Source organism: Gopherus evgoodei, chromosome 4 (assembly GCF_007399415.2).
Source record: "Gopherus evgoodei ecotype Sinaloan lineage chromosome 4, rGopEvg1_v1.p, whole genome shotgun sequence".
NCBI classification, from domain to species: Eukaryota; Metazoa; Chordata; order Testudines; family Testudinidae; genus Gopherus; species Gopherus evgoodei.
In genome coordinates this window covers 146,338,384-146,360,680 of record NC_044325.1, presented here as the reverse complement: position 1 = coordinate 146,360,680, position 22,297 = coordinate 146,338,384, and the positions used below count along the sequence as shown (strand labels likewise).

Below are 22,297 nucleotides of genomic sequence, written 5' to 3'. Positions count from 1 at the left end.
GGGTGCAATTCAGGCCACACTGAAACCCTGATTGATAAAACATTTTGAAAGGTTTAGCTTAGGAGTGCTGGAAAAGATAGAAAATGAGTAAAGATTCAGAGATAACCCCTGATGATAGTTCTACAAAGAACAGCCAAGCAAAAGCACAGAGAAACCAGATCAATTAACTGGAAGACAACAAATGCAGATAAAGAAACCTTCAGCTGCAGAGGGAGGAATGTTTTTCAAAGGGGAAGGATTGAGGAATTTTTGATAAAAATTGAATACACCACACAAAGACATTTTCTATTCCCCCCCCAAAGATCTTAATCTTGAGGTTTCTCCCTCCCCACCCATGTGTCTTTTCCTTGAGACCAAGGGCCCTATATTCCATTGTCCTATATATTGTGCTAGTGCAAAGTGCAGCCAAAGCAGACTGGATGCAAGGTGCAGGGCAGTGGAGAACCTGGGGCCAAAGTGGTGATGGGGCTTTGTTACAGAGTGTAACAGACGTATGCAGAGTAGAGAAAATCTCTGGAGAAAGAGGTCCAGAGCCTCCCTTCTCTAGTGAGAGTTCCCTGCACATGGATATTAAGGGCTGGATTCTGATCTCCCATACTCCTGTGGAAATTTAACTCCCTGAGCAATCTCACTGGGAATGAGCAATCCCTAACGGTTGGGTGGTATCAGAGCAGATTCTGGATCTAAACGTATGATCAAAATCTTTGACCCAAACTAGTTGCAACAAACAGACTCAAAACAGGTTAAACATTTTTCACTGCGTGTGTGCTGTCAGACACAGTTGCTGTGCTCTCCAAATTTCTTATGAGCGCTTCAGAACACCACTCTTGCTTAAATGCCATGCAAATGTGAACTCCCGCCCCTGCATATTGTTCACATAGGGCAATTTAAAACAGTTTAACCCAGATTTTAGTGCTTGGAACAGCCATGTTGACCTTTTAAGTATTTGAATTTTTAAAACACTTAGAACAGCATTCCCTAAATTCCTTGGAGAGCTTAGTATTTCAGAGGAGGCACTAGCCTTCTGAGACCTGGTCCTAAGGAGAATCTGCTCTGCACTACACAATCTTTCGGGATTCCTACGGCATGTCTCAGAGCAGTAGGCTCTGGGGTGGCAGCCTAAGGAGAGAAGAATTCAATCCCCTTGATGCCTGTCTCAGTCCATTCCACGCCTTATTTAATAGAACCCATGACACTGCATATGTTTTCCAAAAAGTTTTGTTCAAATTACAACCTTGGTCAGCCCCAGCTGGAGTCAATGGGAGCTGAGTACCTCTGACAATCAGGCCAAAGGCATCAAGGTGGGCATCCAAGAACAAAGGCACCAAAATCAAGGGCTGCTTTTGAAATTGTGTCTCGGCAAAGTTGCCAATCTCTTGCAGGAGGTACTTTTAGTCTGCAAGATGCAGAAAGATTAAAGGCTTGTCCCAGTGAGAAAGTTGCACGGGCATAATTTGTGTGAATTTGTGCATACTTGAATTAGTGAAAAAGGTTGTGTAGACACTTATTTCAGTTTGAAACTGCTTTATTTTCATTTATCTTAAATCAAGAGGTTTATGCTAAACCAACATAAGCCAGGCCTGTACCAAACAAGAGCTTTCACACAGATGTCTACATTGGTTTAACCGTATTGGTTTAGAAGCCTATTCAAGTTATACTAGTGCACTTTTCTCATATAGGTAAACTTAATGTAAATGTTTCTCATTTAGGTAAACTTAATATAAACATTAGAATCACTTGAGATAAACACTTGAGAAACCACAGTCTGATTCAAAGCTGGCAAAAAAGTTCCCTGTTCCTTACTAATGGGGATGTATAGTTACAGGAGATATGGATACCACAGCAGTGAATGAATGCAATAGACTAATAAATAATAATAAAAAGTGTGTTAGATGCTATCTGCACACTTAACATCATTGATAAAGGAGAAATAACATACCATAGTTATAAAACTGACAATGGAGATAAGGGGGAAAAAAATAGATCCAAAATCATCCATGGAAAACCAGAATCTGAGACTCCTGCAGTTCTCCCTGCAAGGAGGTCCTCGTATGAGGCACAAAAAGAGAACAGGAAAGTTAGGTCATCCAAGGTACCATTAACAGAGGAAGGCTTTTCAGCTAATACTCTCAATATGTTGCCACTATTTCTGTCTTCTATCACTGAGTGGCTCTTCAAACCAGGGAGCTTGACTGTGGAGGGAAACACATACCCTGCTCTGAACAGGTCCATGTGAAGTGTCCAGCTACAGACAGCAAAGAGAAATAGAGATTTCAAGGGAAAGTCTGTAGCTAGGCCAGTTCTTGTTGGCTAACATTTTAGGCAAGAGTCATAGGTTGGCATATCTCCCACTCAGGACAAGGAGAACCCCAGCTGTCAGTTATTAACATTTTGATAAGATCACTTCCTCAACATGTGAAATTCACAGCACAGGTGAGTAGATCAGAGTAGTAGGGTGCAGGTTCCCAGTGTTCACTTCTGATCCGATAAGGAGGGTCTTGCACCTACTCAGGCCAAGATCCAGTGTGGAAAAATTGAAACGGCATTGCAAGAGTTAAAGCAAATTTGAACCATCCAAAATTGGAGGGTTTCACAACTGTGTTGTGATGAGGGTGTGGATTGGGTAGTTCCGGGCTGTTGGGTTCACTCTTGCAGAGAAATTTGCAGGACCAGGGCCATAGTGTATATACTCTATACTAGGACAGGATAATTTGGGGTAAAAATTAGCCCACTAATCAGTGTTGCTAACTTTCTGATTTTACCAGAGTATCTCAGTATTTGCTGTTTTTCTTAAAATCACAGCCTGAAGTCAGGAGACTACTGGAAACTCTCTGCTTTCATTTAAAAAAAAAAAAGTTTCTACTTTCTAGCCCTTCTACTTGTAGAGAAAAAACTTGAAATGTGACTCCGATAAGCCCATGCCAGGAGGCAAATACAAACCATCCAATGCATGATGTTTTAAATCTCATGGTTTCGGACGGGGCCCCTGCCTGGGGAGATTAGAAGGGCGGGGGCTGGCAATATTGCCAAAGGGGTCCTGTTTCCAAGGGACCCACCGCCACAGGTTTGGAATTTTGAAACTCCATTCAAGGACAATCATGTTTTTGCTCTCGGGTGCCTTTGCGGGCACCAGATCTCCTAGAGTAAAGGTGCAAAAAACACGGCGCTTGGAGGAGCGGTCCTGGCGCAAAGCGCCCCCACAACTGACCCCATCCTCTGCCCCACTAGCTGCTGGCTCCCGGCTCTGCTAAGACCTCCCTCTCCAGCAGATTTCCTGCCCCCCCCCCGCAGCCGCTGCAGCAGCAGCTTGGGATAGGGGGTCCCCATGTCACTGCCATGTGCCCGCAGCTGCAGCCGCCGCGGCTTGCAGAGGGGATCCGGTTGCAATCAGCGGGGAGGACGAGCGGCGCACGGGCTGCCTGCTGCACACTGTGCCGGCCGCGGGAGGTGCAGCCCGGGGCTTCCCGGGCAGAGAGGGTGCAGGCGCGCGAGCCTGGGCTCGCTGAAGTGCGCTGAGCGGCAGGGCGAGGAGGATTCTCTTCCACTAGAGCTTTTGCCTCTGCAAACTCCCCCAGCTCGTGTGCTCGAGAAAGGAGCCCAGGCTGGGTTTGCTTTCCCCCCTGCGAGAGGGAGAAACTTTGAACCGTAGGAAGGTTGCACTGAAAATGCTGGCGTGGAAGGGCGTGTGAAGGGAAGCCTCCCGGCACCCCCGGGGCTACGTGGGAATCAGAAAGCCTTTTGTGAGCTGCATGGTGCAGGGGAAGCTGCTGCTGCGCCTCTGGCTTGTTGAGGTGTCCACAAGGGGACTTGAACTTGGGAGGATGGAGAAGAAAAATATGGATCATTACCTGCGCCGCCTGAAACAGGAGCTGGTAAGGGACCCCGGGGAAAGAGGGGGCCAGGGGTTGATTTGTATGGGGAGAAACGAGGACCTCAAAAACTGCCTGTCCCGTGCATCTTACTGTTGAACAACTCAGGCTGGGGCATTTGCAGGGCTCTGCTGGTCATTTGCTAAACAGAATAGAGCAGCGATAGACCTAAGTGGTTCAGGAGCCAAATTAGCAATCAACATTACCCACAAGAGACGTGGGAGTTTCATTACTATGCATCTCACAGCGAAACGACTGACCAAGTATTCTACAATTGGTTAATAACATAGGAAAAGCAGCCTGCTCCGTTAATTAATCACTCAGTGTTTTTATAGCAGGAGCTGCAGGAGACACATTCAAGAGCAACTTGCAGCCCTAGTGCCTCAGTCTGAGCATCACTGCAGTAGAGTAATTGTTGGTTACCTTCTTGTGTGTCACCCTCTCCCCGTGGAGGAGTTGAAGGGGGCCTTCCTTTAATACCAGCCAATGGGCACGTACCTGCTCCCCACTCACCCAGGGCAGTTTTTGTCCAGTTAGCCCATCGGACTTATGTCCCCTACTGCTTCTTACAGTCAGTCTGGATCAACCATAAATCCACACGATATCAATACAATTTTCTGATAGTTTTTTTAAAATTTTCCTGGGAAAGGAGGGTTTGAAATCTAAAGACTAAAATCCCCCTAAAGATTAAATATTCTTAAGCAGACATGTACGCATAGTAATATTGAAGCCACTTCTAGTCACTATTTTTAAAATGGGGCAATGCTGAACTTTCTAATCATTATAGCTGCTGACTAGGTCAACTCACACATCTCTGCCTCCAGGATTTTAAATAGAAATTCCCACCACATCACACCCCAACCTGTTAGTCCCGTGCACACATCTGTACTCAGGTAATATTTATGTGCTGGGTAAGATCTGCTGTTTACCCTCTCACCTCACCCTCCGCATCCTTACCAACCATGAACTAATCAGTAAGGTTTTAAACACATCCCTCACAAACCCAGCATTTCTGTCACTGAATATCCCTGATCAGAATAGTCTGCAGAGCACAGGCATACAATCCCAGCATTCTGTTTCCCAGCCACGTCATCTAATTTTAAGGGTGCCTACAAATCTGCTCTATCCTAGCCACACTTACATGGAGTTGAATTTATAAAGTAACGGTTCACATTAGCACCCCCCCCATATGAATTTTATACATATCTCCATTGACCTTAGTGGAATTACTCCAGTTTACATTGGTCTAAATCAAAGGGCAGAGTTTAGCCTCGGATTGGTCAGATGTTGTTAACCCAGCTGTCTCAGAAAAATAGAACTCAAGGCAAATTAGAGCCCTAGTGATTTTGTGGTTTGCACTGAAAAGTACACACCAGCGAGGTTGGAAAGTGAAATAGGAAGTCCCAATAGGAAGAGGTTTAGAGGAATGGGATATGTACCATTACCTGAATGGGAGTCTAGTATGTGTAGTTGCAATTTCTAAATCGAGGGATTTTTGAAAATGGAAAATATTTGTTCTTTAGGATGGGATCCCTGGTCTTATTTAGCACAGTCTGTTTCACGCCCTCTCCCACCACACAGATTCTGTTTAGAAGGCTATGTTGCTTGCAGAAACTTGCTTGGGCTTGTCCACAAGCGGGAAGATGTTAATACCCGGGTTTTGTTACTGGTGGATTAGTAGAAAGAATTGGATGTTTTTTAATTAATGGATTTGAAAGTTCAATAAGAAGCCAGAGGGTGCGTGTGTAGGGAAGGCAAATGCATGTCATACCAATAAATAGTAAGAACAAAAGAAAAAGCAAAAATGGTAGGTGGGAGGTTGAAATATACAAACTTCCTGATACCAGTAAGTTGACTACTAGTGCAACATAATCTTCAGCTTCAAACTGGAGTTTATAACAAGCACCAGAGGTGTAAGACTCCAGAACTGCAAACATTTAATAACACATGCATAATGTTATGTATACAAGCAATCCCACTGAAGTCAGAGTGCTCATGGTTAAAGTTACTCACTTGTTCCAGTCTTTGCAGGATTGGGATCTTTGGCACCTCTGAGACTGGATTCTGCCATACTGCTGCCTGTTGAAGTAGCACCTATAATTGAGGCTACTTGTGGAGTATGGTGTTACTTTGTGTAAGTGTGGCAGAATCTGGCCCAGAGAAGGCTGCTTGAAAATGACTAATATTAAAAGGGACAGTCAGGCCAAGCTCTGCCTCGAAATGTTGAGTGGGTTTTGCCACATAGAGTAATGTGCTCTGCGAGTAGCCCCGTTCATTTCAGTAGGGCTGATCAGCGTGAGTAAGGATGGCAGAATCTACTTTATCTCCTTGCGCTTTGTAATACAAATCTCACTGAAAGCTTTTTGCTTGGATTTAAGCATTCCCCTTTGGAGTCTGTGCTGGGCAACACTGCAGCTGTGCCTTAGCTGGCACCTGAGCCAGGACGGGAATCTAACTACAGAAAAGTGAAAGTGACCAGTTCACTGGCCTTACACAAGCTGAGCTAAATGCAGAAGGGAGAACTGGACAGGCACATTAGACATTTACAATTCTTTCAACCTCAGCGAACTCTAAGGTGTTACCAAGAACATTTAAAACATAGGCCTATGTTTTTGAACCTGTCTGCTTAAAGTTAGTCTCCTAAATCCATATTTAGGCTTCTAAGTAAAAGCAGCCTGATTATCAGTGCTGCTAACATCTATGAAAATGAACCCTATTGAAGTTAGTGGGAACTTCTGGGGCTCAGCATCTCAAAAATCAGAGCAGTACTTTTATTTAGGAGCTAAAATATGGATGTAAGAGGCACCCCTATTTGAAAATGTTAGCCTTGATTTTTAACCCAACAGCAGTCTCTTAGAATTGGTGCATGTTTCTTGGGGGTAGAAATCTGATATTGTGATAGGTTCCAAGTCTATTTGCAAAAGGTGAGGGATATTTGCATTTAATATGAAAGTCAGAAATTAGATACTTGAAAGTCTCCAGGAAAAACCTCTCCTTCATCGTAAGTTTTGCCATTATGTAATACAAGATAGTACTATTTATGATCAGGACTGGCTCTAGGCACCAGCAAACCAAGCACATGCTTGGGGCAGCACAATTCCACGGGCAGCATTCCGGGTGGTTTATTTTATTTTATTTTGCAGTTGCACTCTTGGAGATTTTTTTTTTTTTTTTTTGCTTGGAGTGGCAGAAAACCTAGAGCTGGCCCTGTTTATGGTAGAAAATATGGCCACACAATATTTTTTTAAAATATTAGTTTATTAATAAACTAAGGCCTTAGCCTTGCAAAGGCTGATGCATATTCTTCTCTCACAAGGTGTGAAGTTAGGACCATTGACTTCAATAGGACCACTTACCTGGCATAAATTAAACACAAGCTTAAGATTTTGCAGGATCAGGCTGTTTTCCCCAATTTTTCATTACACTAAGATACAAACTTATTTTAGTAACTGACACTCATGGCATCAGAGTGCACCTTGCACCCCCTCCCTCACCCCAACCCCCTGCCCCAGCCCAGAGCCCCCTCCTGCACCAAACTCCCAGAGCCCACACCCCCTCCATTAATATAGTAGAAACATGCAGCCCGTGATGACTTACCAAAATGTGTGAAGTGGCCCCCTGCGAAAATTATTACCCGCCCCGATGCCAATATGGCAAACCTTCTGTTTATGAGATTAATAATGATAGCCTAGCTGAGCTGAGCAGTACATTTACTAAGGTAGACTTGTATTAATTAAAACCATCATAAATGATATGCCCAACAATAAAATATTTTAAATCAATACGCTTCCTTACAGTCTGGGATTAAAATAGGTAAGCTTTCCCTTAAAAGCAGGCAAGCAGTTTAATAGACAGCTGCGACCGTCTGGGCTTAATGGTGGATGGGAATTGAATCTCTTGACCCTGACTTCTTCACCACTTTCTTCATTACCAGGCAGATCATGGCTCCAGATATTAATGCACCAGAACCAAACACCGGTGTGTGTGTGGGGGGGGTCCCTTTGTACCACCAAATAAGGACAATGAGAACTCTATCTGTGGTTAACTAGGAATCCAATGTTATGGCACCAGTTTGAATATGGTAACATGCTGATTTGAATTATACACAACAAGCAGTTCTTTTCCATGTCAAAAAGCAAGGGAAAGAATAAATGTAATGTTGTGGAGAGGTCCTGTAAAGAAGGCCTATTTAAAGAACCAAATCTTGTTAAGTCTGGTTCCTATAGCTAGGGGAAAGATTGAGACAGTTTGATCTGCTGAAGCTTAATATGTCTTTGTATAAGCTATTTCAGACTTTGACTGGTTTTGAGAGAAGTTAAAAAAAATTGGCAGAGCTCCCAGTTTCATGTAGGGGAAGTTAACTAAAAATGAAATCCTATTCCAGTGCCAGCTTGTCTGTCCCTGTGATTCATGGATTCCAGTTCTTTTTTCTCTTTGCGTGTAAAAAAAAATATGAATTGATTACAAATAATTGGTGTTTGGTTTGGGTTGCAGGTGTTCCAAAGTGTTTCCACTCTAGTCCATGCATCAAAGCACACACGGTCAGTGGTGCCTTTCACATGCTGTAACAGTGCCAGGCCGGGCAGAGGTCACACGCAGAGCTTGGATCTGGACATGCTTAAATGGGTTTTCATGTTAACCTCCGAGAACGCATGTTCAATGCTCTGGCGTGGTTGGGACTCTCAAAGATAAACCCAACCTGGTTCAGTCAGTGAGAAGTTTCTTTCATTCTCCAGTTGTGTATTTTCCATCATAAGCTAATAGTCATTGGCATGTCTAGTATGCCTTGAAAGATTTCATTCAGAGAATTTGAATATTCCACATGCACATGTTTTAAAGTCATGATAGGCTCAGCTGACACTTTCATTCATTATAAAGCAGGCACTTTGGCCCCACAGTCATAGGGCTAAACTAGAGGTCAAGAGACTTGGGCTCTATTCCCAGCCCTGCCACTAGCCTATAAGGCAACAACATGCAAGTTACCTCACCCCTCTGTGCCTGGGTTTCTCCATCTATAAAAGAGAAAATGGTACCGACCTCCTTTGAAAGCACTTTGGGGTTTAAGAACATAAGAACAGCCATACTGGGTCAGACCAATGATTCATCTAGCTCAGTATCCTGGCTTCCAACAATGGCCAGTACCAGAGCTTCAGGGGTAGTGCACACAGAACAGGGCAGTTTTGCAGAGATCCACCTGTCTTATCCATCCAGCTTCTAGCACTCGAGGTTTAGGATCACCTCAGGCCTGGTGTTAGACCCCTGACCATCGTGACTAATAGCCATTGATGGATCTATCTTTAATGAGCGTATCTAGTTCTTTTTTGAACCCAGTTGTACTTTTGGCCATCACCACGTCCTTTGGCAAGGAGTTCTACAGGTTAATTTTGTGAAAGAGTATTTCCTCTGGTTTGTCTTAAACCAGCTGCCTGTTGATTTAAGCAGGTGAGCCCCGGTTTTTGTACTGTGGGAAAGGGTAAATAACATTTCTCTGTTCCTTTTTCTACACCCGTCATGATTTTATAGACCTCTGTTATATCCCCCATTAATCACTTCTGTAAGCAGAACAGTCCCAGTCTTTTTAGTCTCTCCTCCCATAGAAGCCATTCCATATCCTTGATCATCTTTGTAGCTTTTCTCTGAGCCTTTTCCAGTTCCACTCTAGCCTTTTTGAGAGTGGATGACAAAAATAATGCTACATAAGAGCTCGGTATTATTGTTATTATTTGGTAGTGCTGGATTAAGATGCATTGGCATTGCACCAGTCTTTAGAGCCCCTCATAAGAGGATCTCAAAGCACATAACAGGCCCACTCCAGGTTCCATTGAAGCAAATAGCAGAACTTCTACAGACCTCAGTGGGCCCCAGGATCTAGAGCTGGCCCTGAGCCTTCTAGTGCTTTTGTGGAGTTCTCCATTTAGCAGAAAGATAAGTGGAAGCACAGAGAGGTGAGCTGGCTTTCCCAAGGTCACACAGCCAGCCAGCAATCAGGAAAGCAGGACTCCTCATTCAGTGTCCTGCTCTGAGCAGTACACATCATTGTCTCATTTGTTCTGTGTTTCTACAGCACCTAGCACAAAGGGGGTCTAGGTTCATGACTGGCGTTCCTAATTTCTAGACTGCAAGTTCTTCTAGCAGAAATGGTTTCCTTGTTATAGGGTTGCATAGACACCTGGTACAATGGGACAGGGGTCTCTAGGCCCCCCTGCAATAAAAATAAGTCATTCTTCAACTAGGAAGCTGTGTGGTATCTTGTCGGGATTTTACCATTAGGTTGCAGCTGGGGTTTATGTGGCTATTAGGAATGAATAGTGATGCTTAGGTCATTGTAAGTAGCAATTTCAGGTTACATTCTGTCCCAGTATATGCATGTGTTCCATTTGGTCCTCAGTCAGTAGAGCTGAATAGTAAAACCAAACACAACCCCCTATTGGGCTGATTTCCTGCTCATAAGTTCAGCTGTGATATTGAAAACCATGGGAAAAAATGCTATTCAAGCTTATGGAAAAAGAAAAACAAACAAGGATCTTTCCAATTTCCTGCCCATAAATTCAGTAGCGATGCCAATGAACTGCAGCAAAATGGGGCTGTGGAAATAGGGACAGAGAAAGAATACAGCTGTGGAGGCTTTGTAAATTACTTAGGTAAGTACAGCTTGTGCAGATAATTATTATTGAAGGTTTTGTTGTAGTGTTAATGGGAATAAGATGCTAGCATCCTCAGACATGTTTAAATCTGATTTAAAAAAAAGTGCAAACTCTAGAAAAGTTACACTCACCTAGTTGTGAGGATCAGTCAAAAGATGCAGAAACCTTCATGCAATCCATTCCACACACAACCACAACTTTTACCCTGTGAAAGGGTTAGCCTGGTGTGACTTTTTCCACTGTAAAACATGCTTCTCAGAATCTCCATCCCTTCAGACTAGGCCCTCAATAGGAGCTAGGTTAAGAAGATGCTTTGCTAGAGCCTGATTCTCCACTGTTTGCACCTGTCAAAGTCTTTTTACACTTGTGCAAAGCAGGTGAAATGTGCTGCCAAATTAGAGTTCTCCACTCACAGAAGGGATACCACTTTGCACAGGTGTAAATCATGATACAAGGTGCAAGACAATGAATGGGCCGAAATCTGATCTTAATAAATTGCTATTCAAGTGTAACTTCATTGAAGTCAAGAGTTACACTGTTATAACTGAAAACAAAGTCAGTCTCATAGTGTAGGCTGAAAACACTGGAAGCAGTTGCAGTCTAATTGTGTGTGTTTTGATTATTCTTGGGGAAAACAGGATGTTTCTAAATATTTTGTGGAAAATATTTTTTTTAATATATTGTTAACCAACAAATATCACTTAGAAGTTAACATTTGCTCCCACACCCAGACATAACATCAAACTTTAGAATTTGGTGCGGTGTTTGGTTTCCCCATTACAACAGCTTATCTCAGAGCAAACAGTCTCGTGTTTCTTGTTGTGAATGTCTCACAGGAGTAGAACTTTCAGTGTAAGTGACAAAATGCAGCCCTTTTATTTTTACATCCTGTCTCGCACAGAGTCCTGATTTGGTAACCATGTGTCATGCTTGCAAAATGCCCCAGTATTCTTTTCCTGAAGAGAGGGCATCTCAGTAAGGCATTCCAGTAACGTTTAGACTGAATTCAATTAGCCACTGTTGCAATAGTGTCTCTACAGCCATGGCAGCACTCGTTACTGACTGCGCTTGCAAAATTTACAGGGTAAAACTCCTGAGTAAGAGTCCAAAACTGAAACAGAAAAGGCAGGTAAAGGAAATGGACTCCTCTCTTTGCGTAGGATCTGTGAAGGACACCAAGGCCTGTTGTCTTCAGTGGATATATGAATTCTTCTTTCAGTTGTCATTGTTTATCATTTGTATAGAGGTGGCACCCAAAAGCCCTTTCCAGAGATTGTGTCTTAGAGGAAGATACAATGCTAACACCAAAGAGCGTACAGCTAATGGTGGGCACAGTGCAACAGGGGGACTATGATGGCAAATGAGGAAACAGGAAGGTGGGCAGAAGAAATAAGGTCTTACCGCTGTCTCAAACCCAATCCTGCAGTAAGGTCTCAGGAGGAAGGAAGGATGATCCATTGATTAGGGCAGTAGCCAGGGAATCAGGAGGCCCGTTCAGTTCCCTGTTCTCTACACAGGTATCCTGTGTGACCTTGGGCAAGTCATTTAGTCTCTCTGTGCCTCAGTTTTCCCTCTAAAATAATAGCACAGGAGTATCTCCTGGGCATGTTGTGAGCAAAGATACATTAGGGATTGTGAGGCGCTCCAATACCGTGGTGATGGGGGTCATAGAAGTATTTAAGATAGATAAGGTCTCAGGAACTGATTGTTATGCATCTCTTGTTGCTGAATATATTTCCCACCCCAATCCACTGACAGGCCCTTCCAGGGCAAAGTGCTTACCTCACCCCCGCTTCCCCAACCATTTCACCTTATTATTTGTGTTACCTAGCAACAGGCGCCCATGTCACGGGAGAAGACGTGAGGCGCTAGAGCGGGGTGAAAATGGCTTTTCCACAGGCAGGCGGACATTGTGGGGGAAACATTGGGGGTTTTCAGAGACATCAAACTTTATTTTTGTTTCCCCCCCATCTTTTTTCAACTTCTTCGGTGACAATAAGGCAGGGGAATGGGGACGGGAAGGGGGGGAAATAGAATATGGGGGAGGGAACCCCCAGAAAGTGAAAATTCTTTGGCTTGTCATCAAAACTCTGAAATTTTTGTGGAACTATTTGGGGAAAAAATGATTTTTTGGGAACCCCCTCCCACCCATCCCCCAGCCAGCCCTACTCCATATAGCAATTCTGAAGGTGTGTCTTCACTGGAAGACAAAGGTGTGCTCTTATCTGGGGTTGGGCTAACTTGGGTTAAAATAGCAGTGACTCTGAGGCATCTGGGTTTTAACTCCAGTTAGCAGCACAACTTCAACCTTAAGCTGCCTTCTAGGTTTTAACTCGAGCTACATTAAAACCCGCAATGCCATGTCTTCACTGTGGTTTTCAGCCTGAGTGAGGAATACACCTGGTTTTGCAGCGAAGACATATCATGCACCAGTGACCCTATCTCCACTCTCCTCTCCTTCCCCTGACATTTACCCTTCTCTTTCAAGTCACTCAGTAGCTAAAGCTAATGTGGCAGTGCCTGCTATGTGGTAATGTTTTGCAGAAGCAACCAAAAGCAGCCCCTAGTGGAATTTTTACTTGAGAGGTAAATAAGGAAAGTTCTGTCACACAGAGACATGACTCTTCAAAGACAGGAGGAACCGAGCTAAGCTGGGTTGGAACTTCCATTTGGCTTCATACGCCCGGTGCTTCTCACTGTGGGAGTTGGGTCAATCACTGTGAAGTGTTGAGAGAGAAAGAGACCTGTCTGTTTGAACAGAAAAGATCTGCATAGGGGTAAGTTGAGACACCGGCAGAAAGCTGAGTCAACCAGTCTGTTGGAGCCATTCGTTGTAGGTCACAGAAAGGTGGTTTGTAGCTTAGCAGTGTGATGTCAACCTTTAAATACTTTTGATTCCTGGGACTAAAAGGTAAAGCCTTGGTGGATTGTCCTATGCGAAGGTGGGATTAGAACCCTTTGGCTGAATTCCCTGCTGTGGTGCAGCATCCAAGGAATTCCCTGATGCAGAGGATTCCCAGACAGGCATAGATTTGGCACAGCTGGTTCTACATCATCCTCCAGAGGGGCACATGTGGAGGGAGCAGGGTATAGGCGAGATGTTCCTCTATTGTTATCTATTCCTAGCTTCTGCAATAGCTCATAAGGCATCTTATAACGTGGGCAAAATGTATGCAACCCCAATGGCTGAAGCAGCCCCTCGCAGTTTCCACACGGGGAAACATACGTCCTCATTTGCACCTCCACTTCACTCTTACATTGCACTCTGCTCAGAAGCAAGGATGAATTGGCCCCTTTGAGACTCCACCATCCTCACTATTATTAATTTTGTGTAGCCATCCGTGGTGTGTCAAGGAACCTCTTTCTTCAGCATTGCACTGGGTTCAGGCAGCAGGAAGGAACTCCATCTGCTGATTTCCTGCTACTAACAGCTGCTCAGTCTAGGGGGGGAAAGCAATAAACAACTTTATTTGCTAGTTTATTCCTGAGATGAATCCCAGAGACTATCTGGTTTGTTTAGCTCTGAGAGCCCAGACTCTTGGGTGAAGTAAGTGGTCTTGAGAAAGCAGTGAATGGTTTTGGAATCACACTCAGCCTGTTGCATACATTCAGGGCCCAAAACCAGATCTCCAGGTGCAGGAATGGCAGAGTGGGGGGCAAATTCTGCTGATGTACAAAGGAAATAAAAATTGGCCTTGTGCCCTTTCTAGCTTCTTTACAATGAATAATAAAGGCCTGAGCGTTAGTTCTTTGTTATCTGTTTGTTTATTTACTTTTAACGTTTGATTTTGTTTTTTACACTAGAAATTTGAGTCTTGTCTGTCCTGAAAGATTCAGTGTTGATGGGAGAACTAGCAAAAAGATGACATCACAAGAGCCAATAGAGTGAAAGTTAGGCAACTGAAAGAGAGAGGAAAATTTTACTCAAACTGTTTGAAACTGGGTTTTTTGTTTTGTTTTTTGTTAACACTTATTTAACGAGTAGTTAACATTTTGGATAAAAGACGCCTTTGTTAAAGATTCATCCCCTCTTCCCCGTCTCCCTTCAAAATAGCTGTAATCTCACAGTTAACATCCCCAAGAGCTCCCAGAGTTTCTCCTGTGAAACCAGGGAACAACAGATTTGAAATTCCCAGTATTTGCATGATAACACACAAGCAGAAATAAGGCAACAAAAAAAAGGCATAAACCCAACATGAAAAATCCTTCTCAAATCACTCTTAGGATAAATTCCCACTGACGAGCTGTGCTTGAGGTAAGAATTCAGGCTCATTAAAAAATAATTTTGTTAGGTTCTGTGTTTTCCTTTGGAACGCTATCTGATCAGTTCAGCAGTTCTAAAGTAATTTTTCTCTCTTATTTCATTCTCTTTAAATACCAAATGTGTTTGTTGCTGGCTCTGTTGTCTATCAACCTGATTATTAAGAGCTGTCACTGCAATTCCTTCTTTCCTTTTCCCTCAGCAATAACTTCCTCTCACAATACCTCTTTTACCTAAGAGTTGGACATCTGTCATCCTCCTCATTATCCCAAACACACCCAGAGACCTTCTTTTCACGTCTCTCGAGTCAGCTGGAATCTGGAATATGTTATCTGTTCTTTTTTTTTCCTTTCTTTCTTTCTCCCCCAGTCATCACCAAAATATTGCCGTAGTCCAGGGCAACCCAGATGTGGAGATGAACTGGAAATACAAACAACTCTGGCTCAAGGGGCTTAGTTGGATTTGGATTCCAAAGCAGTCCTGTGAATTCAGACATTAGTAGAAAAATATTAGTTCCCAAAATGTTTAACAATTTTTTTTAAAGTGAGAAATTGCAAATGAATTTCCCATTTTTCTTGCTCCCCTTGCACAGAGACATTTGGCTTTGTGTTATGTAAAATAGTGAAATATGAGATGTACATAAGCCCATTAGTGTGTGGCTTTTCTGGCTATCCACTGATCCGCCAAAGGATTGCATTTCTGTTTATACAGTACTTTGTCCAGTTCACATATTAGACCCCAGGACCTGTGCATACTATTTACATAGTACTTTTAGACTAATATGCTTTATATACCTATGGAGTAAACTATACACAGGAATTCTTTCACCCAGGCACTGAACTGCAGCTGTCACAGGGTGGAACCCAGCAACTGCTGAACATCATGCAGCAGTTTGGAAGTGTAAGTGTTTGGGGAACACACTTACTGAGTGTGCTCACTGACACAATTTGTTCAGCGCCCTGGAGTTAACCTGACTCCTGGGTTTGATGGGTGGAAATAATGTAATATAAAATAAAGGCGCGAGCAGCAGGTGTAGGCTTAGTGCTGGAATCACTTTGACTTACACTTTGGGTTTACTGGTATTCACCTTTTCCCTGACATGGGAAAAGTATTGTCATGACCATGAGCCAACCCCCGCTTGCATGAAGCAGGCAAGTAGTCCTTGCAGCGTCAGTGGGGCTGACACACGGGAGTAACACAGACAGAATTTGACTTTGTACGGACAGACTGAGGCATAGTTCAGTTTTGGGTGGCTTGAGGCTCCTGGGGCCCTACGTTTAGATTTGTGGGGTTCTTGTTTTGGTGAGGTGAGTCCATTCAGACCTAAAAGAGTAAGTGGCTAATCCCCATCAGCCCCAGCCACCTGCTATTGTATAAACACCCAGAGAGTTTGGAAAGAAGTGTAAGGAAGTTCTCCTGTAAATGCTGCTGCATGGACCAAGCTGTGGGCATGGATCGGACCTCAAGGACGATTTGTTGACAATGGACTTTATGTAACAATGGCTGCATTGGTTTATATAATGCTCAAAAAATAAAAGCAGTTCCTGCTTGCAATCATTTATTCATAGGGTTTGCAACTAAATTTGCTGCTGCAGGTGCATTTGTGGAAGCATTGCAGAGTGTGGCTGTCATCCAGAACAAGGTCCGGAAATGTGTTCCCACGAGGCTCTGTTAGATGTATCATCAAGGCTGGGGCAGCCTCTTGGATTTAGGTTTGTGGCAAACTATAAGAAAAATTTGCAAGCCTTTGCAAATGGAGTTAGTGCTGTTATTTATTTTTTGTATTACCGACGTTTGTAGGTGCCTGACTCACGGACTAGTACCCCACAGTGCTAGGCACTGTCCAAACAGAACAAAAGTTCCTGTTGCTGGGGGATGGATGGGACAGCTTGACATGCCTACCCCTTGCATCTGGAGATCAGGGTACAAAACCTGCTTTGCTGGGGATTCCCAAATGGATCTAGTCCTTAAACATAGAACCACAGCGCTTACCTATCATAAGTAGATACTGGCCCCCACTGTTGTAGTAACTGAGCAGCCATCCTCCTGACACCCCTGTGCAGTAGGATAGGGCGTTATCCCCATTGTATGGATGGGAAACTGAGGCACTGAGAGACTAAGCCACTCCTCAGTGGAAAGATCCAGAGTGTGTCTCTCCCTACAGTTATAGTCCAAAAATCCATTGTCTGCACTTGCAAACAGGGTCACCTCCCCGCTCCTTGTGTTTTCCTGTCTAGGATCTGCCCTCAAGACTGCAATCGCTTGATGAGCATGTTGCTCAGACTGTAAATAGGGACTCACAGCAAAATATACAGTACTCAATTACATGTAGACACACTGATAGATAATCATATTCTGCCCATAAGAAACCTGTTTGTCACCTTTTGGTGACCAACCCCACAGACCTTAAGACAATAATTTTCAGTATCTGTACATAACTCTTGACATATTTTTCATACATGCATTTTGCAATGGTTACGAGGACCAGTGTGACACAGGCTCTGAGTGGAGACCTTACATAGCACTCTTTGGTGAACTAATATGTAGATGCTAGACTCAGGGGATCCCTGTAACTCTTAGGCACATTTGGTGCTCTCCGCCATTTGGCATCAAGAGGTCCTTGGGCCAGAGGCATGTTGGGGTATGGTCTTCCCTGGTGTAACTCTAACGTCAGTGGAGAGACACCATAGAAGTACCAAAGATAGATAAACAGTAACATCGGCCTCACTGTGCCTCTGTTTGTCCATTTGTAAAACAGGATCGATATGTACCTACCTGAAAGGTGGTTGAAGCTGTTTCTGAGGGGCATATCCTCTGCTGATATAAACGGTCCAGTTGAAGTCAGAGGAGCTCTGACAATTTAAACTGACCCCACAGTGGCTGAGAAGCATTTTGTGTTTATCCTATTAGAGTGGCTCAAAACTTTTTGAAATTTCCATGAAAAGCATTTTACCAAAACAAAAACAAAATATTGAAAAATTTCGGTGAAAATTTCTTATTGCTTTTCAACCAGCTCTGAATCCTGGGAACTCACAGGGGAAGGGTCCCACAGGTGAAATGAACAGAGTGATGGTAAATGCTGCCTCTGAAATATTAATGGTCCCTGTTGGATGAGGCCTGCATTGTAACAATACCACCCATCATGGAGGAGTTAATTGAATCAATGAAGGGAACAGCACAGCCGTCGAGCATATGCTGTCTTTTTGACCAGTCTAGTCATTACTGCAGGACCCTTGTCACTCATCACTGCTTGATTACACCACTTTGCCTGCGAGGGGATTTGATGTGAAGTGTCCAATGAGGGTCCAAGCTGGCTCCAAATCCAGCTTTGCAAAGCCGCAGATAAAAACGACTTCCATTAATAAGGCAAGAAAGGTTAGGACAAGAAGCATTACAGCAAATCTGGAGAGGTAAGGTGATAGTTTTGTCTGAGGCTTATGGAACATATGGTTCCAGATTTTGTATTGGTAGCGCAAGAGCTCTTTTATTGTAAACGTGTGGGCGTTACTTGTACATATGTGCAGATGTAGCTTTATTTTGCAGATACTAGTAATCTTAGCCTGTAAGGGAGACTTGACCTGTAAATGTAATCAGAGATTTGAACAGAGAGTTTTTTCATAACTTTACAGCCAGATATCCTTTCTAGCAGGTGAATATGCTTCTCCTCTTGAGCATGAAGCTCCAGAAGTAGATGTCATACTTCTGCTAACTCTGAGAGTCTGATTTTTGAAACTTAGATGGAGATTTCTGCCTGGAACATGTGTTATGAGGATTTCCACTTTTGCAGCATGGTTATTACAAAGTGGCAGTGTTTTAATGGCCTTTCTTACCCACTGGTGAGAACTTGCATTTCTCTGCTTACAAATAAACAGCAAACCGCAAATAACTGAGCAAAATGATTTCCCCTCCCCGTCCCCACAAAAAAAAGTTTGCTTGGTAATGTACAGCCACTCCTGTGTACCAGTGTTAAAGGAAGTAGCATATTAAGAGAACGCTTGTCATGCAAATATTGTGATCAGCTTTTTAAACTGTATACTAAAGAACTTTTAGGTTTGATCTTTTCTGAGACATTTATAATCCCATCTGCCAACCTCTCTACTTCAGTGTGACATATCTTTGCCTCCAGCCTGGCAAACCACCTCCCCTCCTCCCCCACCCCCCCGCACCCCTGCCCTCCGAAAAAGTGGTAGCAGCTGTTGGAAAGTATAGCCCATTTGTTTTATGATGCCGCTTTGGGAATATGATCCAGATCCCACATAAGAGAGAAGGAGAGCAACAGAATGAAAGGGGAGAGAGGGCAATATAGAGGCTTTGGAAAATAACTAGCATATTTTAAGGTTAACATGGAGAGTTACACCTTTCTATTAAAGTAGAAGGATAAAACACAAGTTTGAATGATGGATCTAGTTTGGACGCCAAAATAATTGATTTTTCAGCAAATAAACTTGTGATACTTATTTGTTTTTTCAATATTACTATTCAAATTTCTAGGACTTCATTCCATGCTGGTACTTATGTTTCTCAGCCTATAATTAAGGTATTATAACAAAGCAGTAAGACATATATTGCAGAGTGACAGTGTGATTTTTTTAAATATTTTTTGTTTTTTATTTTAACATGTTACAGAAACTAGTCAGTCAAAGGCTGATTCATTTATAAATTCAAAGCACCCACTTCTAGTCTCAGTTGTTTGCACGTCAAGAAGGAAACAACAGCTGCAGAATAAGCCTAAAAATTGATGCAGCGAATTGTCATGCTCGGTTACATGAATAGAGGTTCTGCTAAGCAATTAACTGAAATTCAGATAAACATTATTTTTGTTGTCAATCAAATGCTTATTTCGGTTCTTGTTAATGGGTGAGGATATGGAATCTTTAAAAAAATATTTTAATTTCTTCAGAATCTAAAAAAAATGTGTGTTTATTATCCCATGAAATGGCTGGAGCACCAGGGACAGGATAGCACATTTAAGTCCTAATAATTCAGTATTAGGGCATGTTTCAGGAGGGACCTGCTTTTTGCCGCTGTCTAGCTTACAAGATAAAAAAGGAACATGTCCTAGTTTTTACTTCCCTATATGTTGCTTGGGTAAAATCCTACTTGTTTTGTCTTGGCTTCTCTAAGCACTGATTCACTCTCCTCTCTTTCTCCCCAAACAGTTATCTATGAAGGAGGTTGGAGACGGGCTGCATGAACAGATGAACTGCATGATGGGTGCCCTGCAAGAGTTGAAACTCCTCCAGGTCCAGACGGCTTTGGAGCAGTTGGAGATTTCAGAGACTCGAAACAAGGTTTCAGGCATTGGCCAGCACCAGTGCTGTCGAAATGGCAGAGAGATGCCCAGAGCCAGCAGGCAGAATGAGAGGTTGCTGGGAAAGAGATCTTTGGAGGAGTGCAGCCCCATAGCGTTTGCATACTCCACCCAGGTGCCACAATCTGCCAGCCTGTTTGGCCCTGTGACTTTACCAGACAGTAGCCACCACCATGTGGCTTATAGCAAAGACTATTATCCTACTAGCAGACTTTCTTCAGCTCTGACCACGGTAGAGTACTGCCCGCCAAGGAAATTTGACTCAGCCAGTTTGGGCACAACTGGGAACCAGATTCATAGAGACACAGCCAGCATCCCTCAGACTTTGGCTGGGAGTAGATTGGGATGCAGAGAATGCCAGGCTTCTGATGAGGCCAACGACTGGACTTCCTCACTAATGTCTCAGAGCAGGAACCGGCAGCCTCTGGTCTTAGGGGATAATATCTTTGCAGATTTGGTTGGGAACTGGCTGGATCTGCCAGAGCTGGATAAAAAGGGGGAGAAAAATGAGACTTCCCTGTCCATCAGCAGGTCTCAGGAGTTCTACAGGAAGTTTTCCCTCACAGCCAACATCTTCAAAAAGTTCTTGAGGAGCGTACGGCCAGACCGAGATAGGCTCCTCAAGGAAAAACCATGTTGGCTCCCGGCAGAAGACAGAGAGATTGAAATTTCAAAGAGATCCAAAAAGGTGAGCAAACAGAAGGGAACATTTTACTTCCCCCTCCATGGGAACCTACAGAATGCTCACAGCAAAATGGAGAGGTGCCCAAAGACAGCAGCTAGTAGTGACAAATCCAAGAATTGTGCCAAGAAGGTCCATGGCACCACAGACCACACCCAGTCAGGCTTTGATATGAATACAGCTGTATGGGTCTAAGTTCCTATAAATGTCTCCTTTGCCAAATGGTTCTGCTTCACGCTAGAGATGAGCTGGAGTGCATACATGCCTGTACATGATGTACCCCAAAGGCCTGCCCCACACTGGGGTGGGGGAAACAGCGTATCCTGTAGTGTAGAGCATGCTGTGGGAAGCAACCCCACAAGCCCAGCTTTTAAGAGACCTACATCTCCTGGGGAAGGACATCCAAACAGCAGCTGAATTAGGACTATGTGCAGAAGCTTTCCAGAGCTGGTGCTTAGGAGAATGACCAGATCTCTTGACAGCGTCCGGGGCAGGTAGCACCATGGATAGCCAGCCCCTTACCTGTGTGACAGCCTCTCTGGTCGTAGGGACTTCATGTTTGCCAAATCCATTCAGTTCCTCTCTGATTAAGATAGCTACAGTACATAAAATGCAGTGTGTGTGTGTGTGTTATGTATATATTTTAAAATCAGCTCTCCCTTGTGTGCACTTAATACTGGATTGTAAACCAGGCAACTTGAAAGTTGATCTCAGAGCGCTTGATATTTAAATTTAAAAAGTAAGGTATGAATTTATAAGAGACAGCAGTACTTGAACAGTCGCTGAATGCAGATGTTGTGTGCACACCATCCCGTTGCATTTCAACTTTTCTTTTTCTAAAGTGTTATCTCCAGTGTGCTCTTTGCCTGTCCTCTCCAGCATCAGTTTAACCAGTAGTATAAGTAACAGTTTCCATACATGGAATTTTCTGATGTCCAGAAATTCTTCACCAGTTGAGCGTTACCCTTCATGGCCTTAAACCCAGGTGTCGCACTGAGATATGAAGTTGCAACAGACTTTGTGTTGGGTTGTTGGTGTTCTTTGTTTGTTTGATTTGTTGTTATGTACAGATTTAGTCTTGAGAAAACAAAACAGAGTTCTTCCGTGTTCCAGTCTCCAAGAATTACTAATAAAGCGATGTCACGGTCTTCCAAAGGGCAGTGGAATAGTTTGTACAACACGTGATATCTCTAATGGCCACTCTCTGTCCTGCTAGTACTCCAGTTTTATACGGGAAGCAGAAGCTACAGGAGTGACATCCACAATTACAAACAAGAAAAGGGCTACATTCTCGGTTGCTGTAAATAGGTATAGCTCTGTTTAGCCAATGGAGTTACTCTGGCTTATATCAGCTGAGTTGGTGTGTGAGTTCCGTGGCATGGATTGCTCAGTTGGGGGACACAGGGTTGAAGAACAGACAAAAGGAAAACATTTTCCACTTAAGAAATTATAAATTATCCAAACAAGAAGGGGGTGTTAGCTGGTCATTTGCTGCGAGGGCCCCACGGCCTTGGAATTTGTTCCCACTTT

The 22,297-nt window shown here is 43.5% G+C and overlaps 1 protein-coding gene across 2 annotated transcripts; it reads left to right on the top strand.

The window, feature by feature from the left end:
• The first annotated feature begins 3,427 nt into the window (after window positions 1-3,427).
• On the top strand, window positions 3,428-21,915 carry INKA2 (inka box actin regulator 2). Of its 2 annotated transcripts, none has more exons than XM_030561714.1 (2): window positions 3,428-3,872; window positions 19,934-21,915. In XM_030561714.1, exons 1-2 carry the CDS (start codon window positions 3,750-3,752, stop codon window positions 20,960-20,962), a joined length of 1,152 nt encoding a protein of 383 aa, XP_030417574.1. In that variant the 5' UTR covers window positions 3,428-3,749; the 3' UTR covers window positions 20,963-21,915. The 2 variants fall into 2 exon arrangements, with proteins under 2 accessions (XP_030417574.1, XP_030417575.1); XM_030561715.1 differs by lacking the exon at window positions 3,428-3,872 and adding an exon at window positions 18,145-18,184.
• Window positions 21,916-22,297: the final 382 nt, after the last annotated feature.